Source organism: Macaca fascicularis, chromosome 11, assembly GCF_037993035.2.
Source record: "Macaca fascicularis isolate 582-1 chromosome 11, T2T-MFA8v1.1".
NCBI classification, from domain to species: domain Eukaryota; kingdom Metazoa; phylum Chordata; class Mammalia; order Primates; family Cercopithecidae; genus Macaca; species Macaca fascicularis.
Genome location: NC_088385.1, coordinates 56,555,897 through 56,572,310, shown reverse-complemented (window position 1 = coordinate 56,572,310; position 16,414 = coordinate 56,555,897). Strand labels below are relative to the sequence as shown.

The window sequence follows — 16,414 nt, the reverse complement described above, 5'->3', positions numbered from 1 at the left end:
CCTGCTTTATGCATATGTGGGTATATCAGTGAACAAAATACAAAAATCACTGCCCTCATAGAGCTTAAATTCTAACAGAGGGAGAAAAACTAAATAATAAGCATAATAAGTAAATTGTGTAGTATTGTTAGAGTATAAGTGCTGTAGAATAGAGTGGGATAATTAGTATTGGAAGTTCAGAGAGATGGAGGCTGAGGCAGGTGGATCACCTGAGGTCAGGAGTTCAAGGCCAGCCTGGGCAACATGGTGAAACCCCATCTCTACTAAAAATACAAAAATTAGCCAGGTGTGGCGGCACGAGCCTATAATCCCAGCTACTCCAGAGGCTGAGGCATGAGCATCACTTGATTCCAGGAGGTGGAGGTTGCAGTGAGCCGAGATCTCGCCAGCCTGGGTGACAAAGTGAGACTGTCTCAAAAAAAAAAAAGAAAGAAAAAAAGGTTCAAAGAGATGAACGTGTAGAAATTACAGAGGTGGTAGGCTTCATTGGGAAGTAAGACTTGAGCAATAACTTGGAGGAGATGAGGGAGGGATTGTGCAATGCAGGATCCAAGGAAAGAGTATTTCAGACAGAGGAACAGTAAGGGCAAAAGCCTTAAGTAGAAACATGCCTGGCACAGATGAAGAACAGTAGGAAGGCCAGTGCCGCTGCAGTGGTATAAATTAGGGCAGAAGGACAGGAGATGCAGTCAGAGAAGTAGTGTAGTGGGAGCAGATCATGTAGGGGCTTGAAAGACTTAGGACCTTGGCTTTTTTTTCTAAGGAAAATAGGTAACCACTGCAGGGTTTTTAGCAGAGGACTAACATTATATGACTTACCGTCTTACAGTAACACTGGCTGCTGTTTGAAAATAAATTGTGGAGATTCAAGCATAGAAGCAGTACAGTTAGAAGGTTCACACTAAAGTGGTAGTGGTGGAGGTGGTGGGAAGTAGATTCTGGATATATATTGAAGGTAAAACCAATATAATTTGCTGGCAGATTGGATGTGGGATGTAAGAGAAAGAGGAGTCAAGGATGACACCTAGGTTTTTAGTCATATGTATTATTTATCTACTGTTTTGTAACAGAGCACTACAAAACTCAGTGGCTTAAAACAATAATCATTTATTATGTTATCTTTGAGGCAAGGCATGGTGGCTCATGCCTGTAATCCTAGCACTTTGGGAGGCCGAGGTTGGAGGATCCCTCAAAGCCAGGAGTTCAAGACCAGCCTGGGCAACAAAGCGAGATGCCATCTCTACAAAAAAGAAAACAAGAATTTGAGAGCACCTTGCAGGTAAGTCAGTCAGTCTCTCTTGCTGGCCAGCACAGTTCTTTCATAAAATAGTGTGAAATTGGGTCTCCAGAATAGTGTTGACATGCTTATTTGGTATCAAACTCAAGATGAGTTCAGGTCTCTGAACTCAGAGGGACAACCCTCAGTCATGAGCCATGTGTTGGGGACCTTGTGCTGGCCCTCCCTTGTCAGTGTTCTGACTGTGGAACTGCTGGTGGTCCACAGCTACTGAGGACTACAGGGTGGTAGCAGACATCTTTTATTCCACGTATGACCGCATGCCATCTCCCTTCTGCCCCATCACTCGCACCCAGGGTAGTTACCCCACCCCCACAGAAGATTCCATGACAGGTGTCAGGCAGTCCTCCCGGGGTAGTATAACCTTTCTCCTCCAAGATGAATGATTTTGGTATTGTTGCTACACAGTGCCAAAGAGCCCTTTCCAACCGATGTCTTCTTTTGCTTCTGACTGATGTGGTGATGCAATGCTCCCTCCATGTTTGTCTTAAGTCATGCCAAATGAGGCATGCAGGAATGGGATCACTCCTCTTGCTGCACCTGTGGGCCCTTCACACATCTTCCCTGTTGTTGATGGTGTCCAAAAGATAGGGATGTGGTCAACATTCAAATAACTGATAGTCTAGGAATGTTGTAATTATGGTTTAAAGTGTGCAAAAGAAGATAGGGTTAGAAGAAGTGATGCTCTATGTTTATTACATAAAATTCTGAGTGAAAATTTAACATGACCATAAAACAAATTATTGTTCACATTTTTGGGCATTCTCTGGATAAGACTTGCATTTGTGATCATAATCAAGAAAACACAGTAATAAAATAACGTGAAATAAAATAAAAAATTTAAAAGAAAACACAATAATAATTTTTGAGAGAGTCATGGACAACATCATGAATAATGTATCATGAGTAATGTTGTAACCAAGAGTATTAAGGAACTCCAGAAACAAAAATGTCTATATTGTTTCAATACAAACAGGTTCCAAAGACCCATGGAATTATAATAACAGAGTTACTACCTTTTTCTCTTGGTGGGAGATATAAAATTAGCCAGGAATGGCACATTTGACAATAAAGAACATGAAGAACATGATTTTTGGACCTGAACAAGAAAAGGTGGTACCTGCACACTATGAAGAATCATCATATGCTCTGATATGGACAATAAGCTGATACCTCTTTTCTACCCATTATTCTAAGTCTTCATTGATATATCATTTTGCTATATGTCATTATGCTTCACATAGCCTCATAAACTTTTGTTTACATTTATAATTTTTTAATACATTTAAAATATTTAAAATGTATTTGTAATAAATTTAAAAATTGAGACATAATTCACGTATCATAAAATTTACCAATTAGGCCAGGTGTATTGGCTCACACCTGTAATCCCAGCACTTTGGGAGGCCAAGGTGAGTGGATAACTTGAGGCCAGCAGTTTGAGACCAGCCTGGAAAATGTAGTGAAACCCCATCTCTACTAAAAATACAACAATTAGCTGGGCATGGTGGCACACACCTGTAATCCCTGTTACTCAGATGGCTGAGGCACCAGAATCACTTGAACCCAGTAGGTGGAGATTGCAATAAGCCAAGATTGTGCTACTCTACACCCAGCCTGGGTGACAGAGTGAGAGTCTGTCTCAGAAAAAAAAAAAAAAAAAAAATTACCATTTATTGTTTAATTATTATAAATTACCGGCCCAATTATTTTTTTAATTGAGGTAGGGTCTTGCTCTGTCACCCAGGCTGGAGTGCAGTGGTGCAAACATGGCTCACTGCAGCCTTGAACTCCTGGGCTCTAGCAATCCTCCTGCCACAGCCTCCCGAGTAGCAGGAACCACAGGTGTGTACCACCATGCCTTGCAATTTAAAACATTTTTTTTTTTGGCCAGGCGCAGTGGCTCACACTTGTAATCCCAGCACTTTGGGAGGCTGAGACGAATGGATCACGAGGTCAGGAGATCGAGACCATCCTGGCCAACATGGCAAAACCCCATCTCTACTAAAAATACAAAAATTAGCTGGGCGTGGTGGAGTGTGCCTGTAATCCCAACTACTTGGGAGGCTGAGGCAGGAGGATCGTTTGAACCAGGGAGTCAGAGGTTGCAATGAGCCGAGATGGTGCCACTGCACTCCAGCCTGGCGACAGAGCAAGACTCCATCTCAAAAACAAAACAAAACAAATTTTTTTTTTTTTTTCTGTAGAGATGGGATCTCGCCATGTTGCCCAGGCTGGTCTCCAACTCCTGGACTCAAGTGATCCTCCTGTTTCAGCCTCCCAATGTGAAATTCACCCTTTTAAAGTGTACGTTTTAGTCATTTTTAGAATATTCCCAAGATTGTGCAATCACCACTAATTCCAGAACCTTATTTTCATTTTAAAAATATTTTTAACATTAAAATATTTGAGACAGGGAGTCGCTCTGTTGCCCAGGTTAGAGTACAGTGGTACAATAATGGCTTACTGCAGCCTTGACCTCCTGGGCTCAAGCAATCCTCCCACCTCAGCCTCCCAAGTAGCTGGGACTACAGGTGTGCACCACCATACCTGGCTAATTAAAATACATTTTTTTTAATTTTGTAGAGACAGGGTCTCACTATGTTGCCTATGCTGGTCTTGAACTCCTGGACTCAATCAATCCTCTAGCCTTGATGTCCCAAAATTCTGGGATTACAGGCATGAGCCACCATGCCCAGCCCTCAAAACGTTTTTATTACACTCCAAAAAAATCCCTCCATTCATTAGCAGGGTTAATTTCCTTCTCTCTTTCTCCACAACCCCAACAATTACTAATTTCCTTTCTGTCTCTAGATTTGCCTATCCTGGAAATTTCATAGAATCATACAATATGTAGCTTTTGGTATCTGACTTCTTTAACTTAGCATAATATTTTAAAGTTCATCTATGTTGTAGCATGTATCAGTATTTCATTCCTTTTTATGGCTGAATCATATTCCATTGTATGACTATACTACATTTAGTTTGTCCACTCACTTTAAATGTCCAATGATGGATATTTGGGTTATTTCCACTTTTTGGCTTTTATGAATAATGCTGCTATGAGCATTCATGTACAAATTTTTGTGTGGACATATGCTTTCATTTATTTTGGATATATACCTAGGAGTAGAGTTGCTGGATCATATGGTAACTTTATTTTATTTTATTTTTGAGACAGAGTCTCACTGTCGCCAAGGCTGAAGTGCAATGGTGCAATCTCGGCTCACTGCAACTTCTGCCTCCTGGGTTCAAGCAATTCTCCTGCCTCAGCCTCCCAAGTAGCCAGGATTACAGACGCCTGCCACCAGGCCCAGCTAATTTTTTTGTATTTTTAGTAGAGACGGGGTTTTGCCATGTTGGCCAGGCTGGTCTCAAACTCCCGAACTCAGGTGATCTGCCTGCCTCGCCTCCCAAAGTGCTGGGGTTACAGGCATGAGCCACCGTGCCTGGCCATATGATAAGTTTAGATTTAACTTTTTGAGGAATTGCCAACCTGTTTTCCAAAGTTGCTGTACCATTTTATGTTCTCATCAGCAGTTTCTGGTCACTAATTTCTCTACATCCTTGCCAACATTCCTTATTACCCATGGTTTTGTTTATAGCTATCTTATTAGATATGAAGTGATATGTCACTGTGTTTTTGCTTTGCATTTCCCTAATGACTAATGATATTGAGTATCTTTTTTTTTTTTTTGAGACAGAGTCTTGCTCAGTTGCCCAGGCTGGAGTGCCCGTGGCGCGATCTCGGCTCACTGCAAGCTCCGCCTCCTGGGTTCACGCCATTCTCCTGCCTCAGCCTCCCGAGTAGCTGGGACTACAGGCGCCCGCCACTACGCCTGGCTAATTTTTTTTGTATTTTTAGTAGAGACGGGGTTTCACCGTGTTAGCCAGGATGGTCTTGATCTCCTGACCTCGTGATTCACCCGTCTCAGCCTCCCAAAGTGCTGGGATTACAGGCGTTAGCCTCCGCGCCCGGCCGATGTTGAGTATCTTATTGGCCATTGTATATTTTCTTTGGAGAAATGTCTATTCAAGACTTTTGCCCATTATTTTTTACTTGGGTTGTCTTTTTATTATTGAGATATTAAGAGTTCTTTATATATTCTGGATACTTACCAGATATATAGCTTGCAAATATTTTTCTCCCATTCCATGGGATGTTTTTTAAGTTCTTCTTAGTGATTCTTTGAAATGAGAACTTTTATTTATTTATTTATTTTTGAGACAGAGTCTCACTCTGTTGCCCAGGCTGGAGTGCAGTGGCACAATCTCGGCTCACTGCAACCTCCACCTCCTGGGTTCAAGCTATTCTCCTGCCTTAGCCTCCTGTGTAGCTGGGACTACAGGCACGAGCCACCATGCCCAGCTAATTTTTTGCATTTTTAGTAGAGGCAAGGTTTCACGTGTTAGCCAGGATGGTCTTGATCTCCCAACCTCGTGATCCGCCTGCCTCAGCCACCCAAAGTGGTGGGATTACAGGCGTGAGCCACTGGGCCTGGCCCTTTTTTTTTTTTTTTTTTTTTCCCCCGAGATGGAGTCTTGCTCTGTCACCCAGGCTGGAGTGCAGTGGCGCAATCTTGGCTCACTGCAACCTCCGCCTCCCAGGTTCAAGCAATTCTCCTGCCTCAGCCTCCCAAGTAGCTGGGACTGCAGGCGCCCACCATCACGCCTAATTTTTTTTTTGTATTTTTAGTAGAAATGGGGTTTCACCGTGTTCGCCAGGATGGTCTCGATCTCCTGACCCCATGATCCACCCACCTCGGCCTCCCAAAGTGCTGGGATTACAGGCGTGAGCCACTGTGCCCAGCCTTTGTTTTGTATTTTTAATACAGTCAGGGTTTCGCCATATTGACCAGGCTAGCCTCGAACTCCTGACCTTGTGATCCCCTCATCTTGGCCTCCCAAAGTGCTGGGATTACAGGCGTGAGCCACTGAGCCCAGCCAGAACATTTTTAATATTGATGAAATCCAATTTATCCATTTTCTTTGGTTGCTTGATAAAATCTGTGCTGCTTGAGCTTTATGTGTCATATCTAAGAATGTAATACAGTTTAAATCAAATCATTTATATAGATGGGATCTCATAAAAAAAAATTTGCCTGGGGACCCACACGCTGTAAGACTGGCCCTGTTTCCATTACTGAGTTTTGTCTACTTTCGAAGGGAAGGGAATTAGACTATACCTTTTGAAGGTGGGATATCAAAGAATCTAAGAAAATATTTGAAGCCACCACTTGAGCACCTAGAAGGATGGAGTTGCCATCAACTGCCATTTTTTACACTGATTTTTCAAATGGAAAAAATAAAATACTTGGAAGGCTAATGCTTCCCCCAAATGGGGGAAAGCATACTTCTGGAAATTAAAACTTTGAGGTAGGTTTTTTTGTTTTGTTTTTTGTTTTGTTTTTGTCATTCTATGAGTTTTACACTTGATAAACATGTTTACTAATCATTTATCACAAATTAAATAGTAGAGCAAATTTCTAAACAATGTCCTACAGATAATAAACATCTTTTGACTATGCATATAAAATGCTGTACCTCAATTGTTCCCAGTCCTGGTTACTCTCTCAGCAGTAGAATTAGAAGCCACATTTGAGATGGTTTTATTTATTTATTTATTTTTTGTCTTTCTGTGTCTGGTTTATTTCATTTTACATAATGTCCTCTAGTTCCATCCATGTTGTTGCAAATAGTAAAATTTCGTTCTTTTTATGATGTGATAATATTACATTGTGTATTACTACCACATTTTCTTTTTTCACTCGTCTATTGATGGACACTTAAGTTGATTCCATATCTTGGCTATTGTGAATAGTGCTGCAATAAATATGGGAGTGCAGATATCTCTTCAATACACTGATTTCTTTTCTTTTGGATGTATAAGCCAGCAGTAGTAGCTATACTTATATCATACAAAACAGATTTCAAATTGTTGGGTCATATGGGGTAGCTCTATTTTAATTTTTTTAAGGAATCTCCATACTGTTCTCTATAGTGGCTATACCAATTTACATACATTCCCTCTAACAGTATGTGGATTATTCTTTCTCCATCCAAATCCTTGCCAACATTTGTTATTGTCTTTCTTTTTTTTTTTTTTTTTTTTGAGACAGAGTCTTACTCTGTCACCCAGGTTGGAGTGCAGTGGTGCGATCTTGGCTTACTGCAACCTCTGCCTCCCAGGTTCCAGTGATTCCCCTGCTTCAGCCTCCCGAGTAGCCGGGATTACAGGTGCCCGCCACCATGCCTGGCTAATTTTTGTATTTTCAGTAGAGACGGGGTTCCTTTTTTTTTTTTTTTTTTTTTTTTGAGGCGGAGTCTTGCTCTGTCACCCAGGCTGGAGTGCAGTGGCGCCATCTCGGCTCACTGCAAGCTCTGCTTCTTGGGTTCACACCATTCTCCTGCCTCAGCCTCCGGAGTAGCTGGGACTACAGGCGCCCGCCACCAAGTCCGGCTAATTTTTTTTTGTATTTTTTTAGTAGAGACGGAGTTTCACCGTATTAGCCAGGATGGTCTCGATCTCCTGACCTCGTGATCCGCCCGCCTTGGCCTCCCAAAGTGCTGGGATTACAGGCATGAGCCACTGCGCCTGGCAAGACGGGGTTTCACCATGTTGGCCAGGCTTGTCTCGAACTCCTGACCTCAGGCAAACAAGATGGTTATTTATTTATTTATTTTTTTTTTCCCGAGACAGAGTCTCGCTCTGTCGCCCAGGCTGGAGTGCAGTGGCCAGATCTCAGCTCACTGCAAGCTCCGCCTCCCGGGTTCACGCCATTCTCCGGCCTCAGCCTCCCGAGTAGCTGGGACTACAGGCGCCCACCACCTCGCCCGGCTAGTTTTTTTTTTTTTGTATTTTTTAGTAGAGACGGGGTTTCACCGTGTTAGCCAGGATGGTCTCGATCTCCTGACCTCGTGATCCACCCTTCTCGGCCTCCCAAAGTGCTGGGATTACAGGCTTGAGCCACCGTGCCCGGCCCCCACAAGATGGTTTTTTAAACATGATCTTCAATGCTTTGACATAGATTTCATTGAGAAGTTGAGTCCATATCCTCTCTCCATGAAGGTGGGTAATTTGTGGCTGTTTCAATGAACAGACTACAGAATAAGTGATGCTGTGTGACTTCCATGGTTGTGTCATAAAAAGCTATTCAGTTTCTGCCTAAGTCTCTTGGAACATGCTTGTTCTTAGGATACTTCCTCTTAGAACCCAGCCATGAACTTGTGAGCCCAAGCCACTTGAAGAGGCCATCTTTAGGTGCTCAGGTCAACAATCCCAACTAAACCCAGCTTTTGAGTCATCCTAGCCCAGATGCTACACATGTGAATGAAAGAGACTCCAGATTATTCTGGTCATCTGAGTCCCTCCAGCTGATACCCTGCTGTGCCCAGTCCAAATTCCTGTTGCGTAAAATCTATGAGCCAAATAAAATGGTGGTTGTTTTATGCCACCAAGTTTGGGGTCGCAAAGATATTGAAACAGTGTACTATCTTTTTTAAAAATTGTATTTATTTTTTTATTTCAATAGGTTTTGGGGGAATAGGTGGTATTTGGTTACATGAATAAGTTTTTTAGTGGTGATTTCTGAGATTTTGGTACACCCATCACTAGAGCAGTGTACATTGTAACCACTGTATAGTCTTTTATCCCTCACCTCTGTCCTACCCTTTCCCGAGTCCACAAAGTCCAACTGTGTCATTCTTCTGCCTTTGTATCCTCAAAGCTTAGCTCCCACTTATGAGGGAGAATATAACGATGTTTGATTTTCCATTCCTGAGTTACTTCACTTAGAATAATGGTCTCCAATTCCATCCAGGTTGCTACAAATACAATTATTTAGTTCCTTTTTATGGCTGAGTAGTATTCCATGGTGTGTGTGTGTGTGTATTATTTTCTTTTTCCACTCATTGATCGATGGGCATTTGGTCTGGTTCCATATTTTTGCAATTGCAAATTGTGCTGCCATAAACATGTATGTGTCAGTATCTTTTTCATATAATGACTTCATCTGAGTAGACACCCAGGAGTGGGTTTGCTGGATCAAATGATGGATCTACTTTTAGCACTTTAAGGACTCTCCACACTGTTTTCCATAGTGGTTGTATTCAACCAACAATGTAAAAGTGTTCCCATTTTACCACATCCATGCCAAATCTGTTATTTTTGATTTTTTGATTATGGCCATTCTTGCAGGAGTAAGGTGGTATCGCATTTCCCTGATAATTAGTGGATTTGATTTGCATTTCCCTGATAATCAGTGGTTTTGATTTGCATTTCCCTGATAATTAGTGATGTTGAACAATTTTTTTTTTTTTTTTTTTTTGAGACGGAGTCTTGCTCTGTCGCCCAGGCTGGAGTGCAGTGGCCGGATCTCAGCTCACTGCAAGTTCCGCCTCCCAGTTTTACGCCATTCTCCTGCCTCAGCCTCCTGTGTAGCTGGGACTACAGGCGCCCGCCACCTCGCCCAGCTAGTTTTTTTTGTATTTTTTAGTAGAGACGGGGTTTCACCATGTTAGCCAGGATGGTCTCGATCTCCTGACCTCGTGATCCGCCCGTCTCGGCCTCCCAAAGTGCTGGGATTACAGGCTTGAGCCACCGCGCCCGGCCTATGTTGAACAATTTTTATATTTTTTTTTGGCCATTTGTGTATCTTCTTTTGAGAATTGTCTATTCATGTTCTTAGTGTTTTTGTTTGTTTGTTTGTTTTTTGAGACAGAGTCTCACTCTGTCGCCCAGGCTGGAGTGCAGTGGCCCGATCTCAGTTCACTTCACTGCAGCCTCCCCCTATAGGGTTCAAGCAATTCTCCTCCCTCAGCCTCCTGAGTAGCTGAAATTAGAGGCACATGCCACGTGCCCAGCTAATTTATTTTTGTTTTGAGACAGAGTCTTGTTCTGTTGCCTGGGCTGGAGTGCAGTGGCACACTCTCTGCTCACTGCAACCTCCACCTCCCAGGTTCAAGTGATTCTCCCTGCCTCAGCCTCCTAAGTAGCTGGGATTATAGGCGCCCACCACCATGCCCGGCTATTTTTTTTTTTTTTTTTTAATTTTTAGTAGAGACAGGGTTTCACCATGTTGGCCAGGCTGGTCTTGAACTCCTGACCTCAGGTGATCCACCTGCCTCAGCCTCCCAAAATGCTGGGATTACAGGTGTGAGCTATTGCACCCGGCTGTTTTGTTGTTGTTGTTGTTGTTGTTTGTATTTTTAGTAGAGACGGGGTTTCACTATGTTGGCCAGGCTGGTCTTGAACTCCTGACCTCAAGTGATCCGCCCATCTCAGCCTCCCAAAGTGCTGGGATTACAGGTGTGAGCCACCATGCCTGGCCTGAAACAGTGTTCTTTCTACAAATCAATAAGAAAAAAAAAAACAAACATAAAAGTGGGCAAAGGGTATAAATGCTCAAAAGTATAAAACTCCTAGAAGATAACATAGGAGAAAATGTAGATGGCATTGGGTTTGGTGATTCCTTTTTAGATATAACACCAAAGGTATAATCCTATGAAAGAAATAATTGATAAAGGTTGACTTCATTAAAACGAAAATTTTCTGTTTTGCAAAAGACACTGTCAAGAGAACGAAAAATTAAGCTACAGACTGGGAGAAAATATTTGCTAAAGACATAAGTACTATTAACCAAAATAAACAAAAAACTCTTAAAACTCGACAATACGGAAACAAACTACCCTATTTTTAAAAAATGGGCCATTTTGTTTACTTGATCTGAAAGAAGATAAAATAAAAAATTTAAAATGGGCCAAATACCTTAACAGACACCTTACCAAAGATGATGTACAGATGGTGGACAGGCGTGGTGGCTGATGCCTGTAATCCCAGCACTTTGGGAGGTGAGGCGGGCAGATCACGAGGTCAGGAGATTGAGACCAGCCTGACCAACATGGTGAAACCCAGTCTCTACTAAAAATACAAAAATTAGCCGGGCGTGGTAGCACGTGCCTATAATCCCAAATACTCAGGAGTCTGAGGCAAGAGAATCCTTGAACCCGGAAGGCAGAGGTTGCAGTGAGCTGAGATCATGCCACTGCACTCCAGCCTGGGCGATAGAGTGAGACTCCATCTCAAAAAAAAAAAAAAGATGTACGGGTGGCAAATACGTATATGAAAAATGCTCTAGGCCTACACAGTGGCTCATATCTTTTTTTTTTTTTTTTTTTTTTTTTTTTGAGACGGAGTCTCGCTCTGTCGCCCAGGCTGGAGTGCAGTGGCCGGATCTCAGCTCACTGCAAGCTCCGCCTCCCAGGTTTACGCCATTCTCCTGCCTCAGCCTCCCGAGTAGCTGGGACTACAGGCGCCCGCCACCGCGCCCGGCTAGTTTTTTGTATTTTTTAGTAGAGACGGGGTTTCATCGTGTTAGCCAGGATGGTCTCGATCTCCTGACCTCGTGATCCGCCCGTCTCGGCCTCCCAAAGTGCTGGGATTACAGGCTTGAGCCACCGCGCCCGGCCGGCTCATATCTTTAAACTCAGAGCTTTAGGAGGCCCAGGCAGGGAGATCACTTGAGGCCAGGAGTTCGAGACCACCTTGGCAACTCTTGTCTCTGCTAAAAATTATTATTATTATTTATTTTTTGAGATGCTGTCTCGTACTGTCTCCCGGTCTGGAGTGCAATGGTGCGATCTCGGCTCACTGCAACTTCCGCCTCCCAGGTTCAAGCGATTCTTCTGCCTCAGCCTCCCAAGTAGCTGGGACTACAGGCACCCGCCACCACGCCCAGCTAATTTTTCATATTTTTAGTAGAGACGGGGTTTCACCATGTTGGCCAGGCTGGTCTCGAACTCCTGACCTCGTGATCCACCCGCCTCGGCCTCACAAAGTGCTGGGATTACAGGCGTGAGCCACCATGCCCAGCCTTTATTTTAGACTTAATTTTTGAAAAATTGCTATCATTTTTTGAGACTGGGTCTCACTTTGTTGTCCAGGCTAGAGTAAAGTGGTACAATCATGGCTCACTGCAGTCTCAAACTCCTGGACTCAAGTGATCCTCCCACCTCAGCCTCCTGAGTAGCTGGGACTACAGGTGTGTGCCATGGACCTGGCTAACTTTATTTTTAATTTTTTTATAGAGATGGGATTCCATTTTTGCCCAGTCTGGTCCTCAACTCCTGGACTTAAGCAACTCAAGCAATTCTCCAGCCTTGGCCTCTCAGAGTGCCAAGATTATAGGCATGAGCCACTGTGTCTGGCCGAATTTTTTTTTTTTCTTACCCTTTTTTTTTTTTTTTTAAGTAGTCAGCATTTAATGAATCTCCCTCCATGTGACCTCAAGCCACCAGGCCACAGGCCCCCCCAACACCCTTAATCTTCTCCTCAGCTCTTCTGCTGAAGAATTTGGCCTTCACGATGACAGGCTGCTTTGGGAGCTTTCCTTTTCCCAGAACTTTGTAGTAGCCGGATCGCACCACATCAATAATGGGAGCAGCCCCAGTCTTGTTTTTAGCAGCATTCACCCGTGTCTGTTCACTGACCAAAGTCCACAATTTGTCAAGGTTGACAGTTGGGCAGAAGCTCTGGTTCCTCTTTAAGTGGTAATGCCTCATACCAACTTTCCCAAAGTAGCCTGGGTGGTATTTGTCGAAGTTGATCCGGTGGTGATGCAGACCACCAGCATTACCGCAGCCTCCGGGGTGCTTCCGGTGCTTGCCTATGCGGCCGTGGCCGTGGCTCACGTGGCCCCGTAATTTCCGGGTCTTCCTCGGTCTGGATGGCATGTTGGCAGCCCAGACGAAAAAGCACCCATTTTTAATTGAGCTCTTTGTTTATTCTTTTCTTTTTCTTTTTTTCTTTTCTTTTTTGCAGAGGCTGCTTAATACCTGCTGCTATTGAGTTGGGTGTTTGTTTTCTTTTTCTTTTTTGAGATGGAGTCTCATTCTGTCACTCAGGTTGGAGTGCATTGGTGCAATCTCAGCTCACTGCAACCTCCACTTCCCAGGTTCAAGTGATTCTCCCACCTCAGTCTCCCGAGTAGCTGGGATTACAGGCGTGCACCACCACCCCCAGCTAATTTTTGAATTTTTTAGTAGAGACGAGGTTTCATCATGTTGGCCAGGCCAGTCTCGAACTCCTGACCTCAAGTGATTCGCCTGCCTTAGCCTCACCAAAGTGGTGGGATTACAGGCGTGAGCCATTGTGCCCAGCCAGGTTTTGAGAGTTCATTATATACTCTGGATACAAATCCTTTGTCAGATAGGTGATTTGCAATATTTCCTCCTGGTCCTAGCTTGCGATTTGTTTTTAGTTCTCCTAACAGTAGTTTTCAAATAGTATTAATTTTTAATTCTGATAGAGTCCAATATATCAATTGCTCTTTTACGGATTGTGCTTCTGGAATCATAGCTAAGACATTTTGCCTAAACCAAGTTGCAGAAAATATCAAACTGTAGCCTGAAGGAGCTGACTAAGGGCAAGAATCAGAGACTAAACCAGCCACTGGGGCAGGTACTGGGCAAGGGGTGTAGGTGTAGAGGAAGAGATTCAGTTGTGGATGGTAAGACAGTTGGGTGGATTTTCAGACAAGCAATGTGGTAGATATGATTGGTTAGCATTCAGCATCCATTTTCATCTCCTTTTAGCATACTTTCCTGAAGAGGCTAAAAAGCTAAGGATTATATGTCTCAGAATGCCTTACAGCCAATCACATGTACTTGGGTGAGATTTCCAATGCAGAAGTGAGGCTGGGCTCATACCTGTAATTCTAGTAATTTGGGAGGCTGAGGCAGAATGGTTGCTTGAGCCCAGGAGTTTGAAACCAGCCTGCACAACACAATGGGACCCTGTATTACAAACTTTTTTTTTTTTTTTAAATTAGCCAGTGTGGTGGTACATGTCTGTAGTCCCAGCTACTTGGGAGGCTGAGGTGGGAGGATTGCGTGAGCCCAGGAGTTCAAAGCTGTAGTGAGCTGTGATTGCGCCACTGCACTCCAGCCTAGATGACAGAGTGAGGCTCTGTCTCAAAAAATATATATAATAGAATGTAGAAGTGAGACAAAGGCCATCACCCTGCTACTTTGACTATTTCTCCTGGCCAAGCAAGGTTGTAGAGAAGTGTCATGTTTCTATTGCAGTGATACTGTTAGGTCTCTAGCTTTGCAAATATTGAGAGGTGGTTGCATCAGAGTGTAGCAGTGGCAATGTCCTGATACAGCTGCCAGCTCCCTGGATCACAGCTGCAGCCCCTTATTCTTAAACCCAATTAGTGGAGACTTTCAGGTGCTTCACCCTCCCTGACAGTGGTAGAGGTAGCAGCTTCCCTTACCATGTTCCGGTGGTTATTCTTGGAGTTTCAACCCAAAGCTAGCTCCTCTAGACTTTCTTTCTTTTTCTTTTTTTTTTTTTTTTGAGACGGAGTCTTGCTCTGTCACCAGGCTGGAGTGCAGTGGCATGATCTCGGCTCACTGAAACCCCTGCCTCTCGGGTTCAAGAGGTTCTCCTGCCTCAGCCTCCCGAGTAGCTGGGACTACAGGCGTGCACCACCATACCCAGCTAAATTTTGTATTTTTAGTAGAGACAGGGTTTCATCATGTTGGCCAGGATGATCTCCATCTCTTGGCCTCGTGATCCACCTGCCTCGGCCTCCCAAAGTGCTGGGATTACAGGCATGAGCCACCGTGCCCGGCCGCTCCTCTAGACTTTCTGAAGGATTTTGTAAGCACTTAATTCTTTGTATCCCTAAGATAGTTGCAGGGGTTTCTGTTTTCTGCACCAAATCCCCTCCAACTATCCTGAGTGATACATGCAGTCAGGATGTATCTGGGAGGAATGATAAAGAATCCAACATCTTCAGCTGGGCACAGTGGCTCATTCCTATAATCCCAGCACTTTGGGAGATCAAGGTGGGCGGTTCACTTGAGGCCAGGAGTTTGAGACCAGCCTGGCCAACATCGTGAAACTCCATCTCTACTAAAAACAAATACAAAAATTAGCCAGGCCTGGTGGCATGTGCCTGTAATCCCAGCTACTCAGGAGGCTGAAGCATGAGAATCGCTTGAACCCCAGAAGTGGAGGTTGCAGTGAGCTGAGATCATGCCACTGCACTCCAGCCTGTGCCACAGAGTAACTCTGTCTCAAAAAAAAAAAAAAAAAAGAACAAAACATCTTCTATCGTGGGAAAAACGGGATTGTGGAAATGCATTCATTTGTTCAACAAGCATGTAACAGACATGGAGTGGGTGCTATAGCTAGATATCAAGAATACCTATCTTCCCTGAAGGAGCTTACATGACCTGATGATTTCATGGTATGATGATAGAGATATGTTAGAATACTATATGCTCACAGAGATGTTCTCAATCAGACTTGGTAGGATGTCATCAAAGAGGTAACCTCTAAGCTTGATTTTAACAGATGAGTAGGAATTGGCCAGCAAAGAAGGGGAAGAGCATTCTATTTTATTTTATTACTGTTTTTTGAGACAGGATCTCTGCTGTCCCCCAGGCTGGAGTGCAGTGGTGCAGTCATGGCTCACTGCAGCCTAGACCTCCCAGGCTCAAGTGATCCTCCCACCTCAGCCTCTTAAGTAGCTGGGACCACAGGTGCATGCCACTGTGCCCAGCTCATTTTTGTATTTTTTGTAGAGATGGGGTTTCTCCATGTTGCCCAAGGTGGTCTCAAACTCCTAGGCTCAAGTCATCCTCCCTCCTCAGCCTCCCAAAGTGCTGAGATTACAGGTGTAAGCCAACGCCTGTAATAATTTGCTAGGGCAAATTATTAAGTAAAACTCTTAAATATCTGTGTTCACACTTCTCCCACACCTTCCTAGGAAAGAGATGGGGAGAGGAGGTGTGTGTTTCTAAAGACTAGGCGCTAGACTAGGAGGTAGGGACAATGTAGAAGCTTCTTCGATGGGTAGGACAGGGGTGGAGGCTGGAGTTTGAAAGTGCTATCAGTAAGGAGAGGGAAGCAGTTGACCTAAGAGCTTCCCTAGAGACTAAAGGTAGGGCATCCTTAACCTGTCCTAAACTCTTCAGTCTTCTTTACTTCCTCAGTTCTCGTTAGATAATCAGATGGCATGGGATTCTGAAACAAAGCCTGGGTTCAGAGCCAGGGATACCACTTACTCACTAGGTGATCTTGTTCATATGACTTCACTTTTTAAAATC

The 16,414-nt window shown here is 43.8% G+C and overlaps 1 protein-coding gene across 1 annotated transcript; it reads right to left on the bottom strand.

Annotated features, from left to right (window-relative positions):
- Positions 1 to 12,526: 12,526 nt before the first annotated feature.
- On the bottom strand, positions 12,527 to 13,050 carry LOC123567511 (large ribosomal subunit protein uL15-like). Its single transcript, XM_045365201.2, has one exon. It carries the CDS (start codon positions 13,025 to 13,027, stop codon positions 12,581 to 12,583), a length of 447 nt encoding a protein of 148 aa, XP_045221136.1. The 5' UTR covers positions 13,028 to 13,050; the 3' UTR covers positions 12,527 to 12,580.
- Positions 13,051 to 16,414: the final 3,364 nt, after the last annotated feature.

Bases quoted from the DNA above. Each gene is read 5' to 3' on its own strand.
- LOC123567511 (XM_045365201.2), bottom strand. From the start codon at position 13,027: ATGCCATCCAGACCGAGGAAGACCCGGAAATTACGGGGCCACGTGAGC.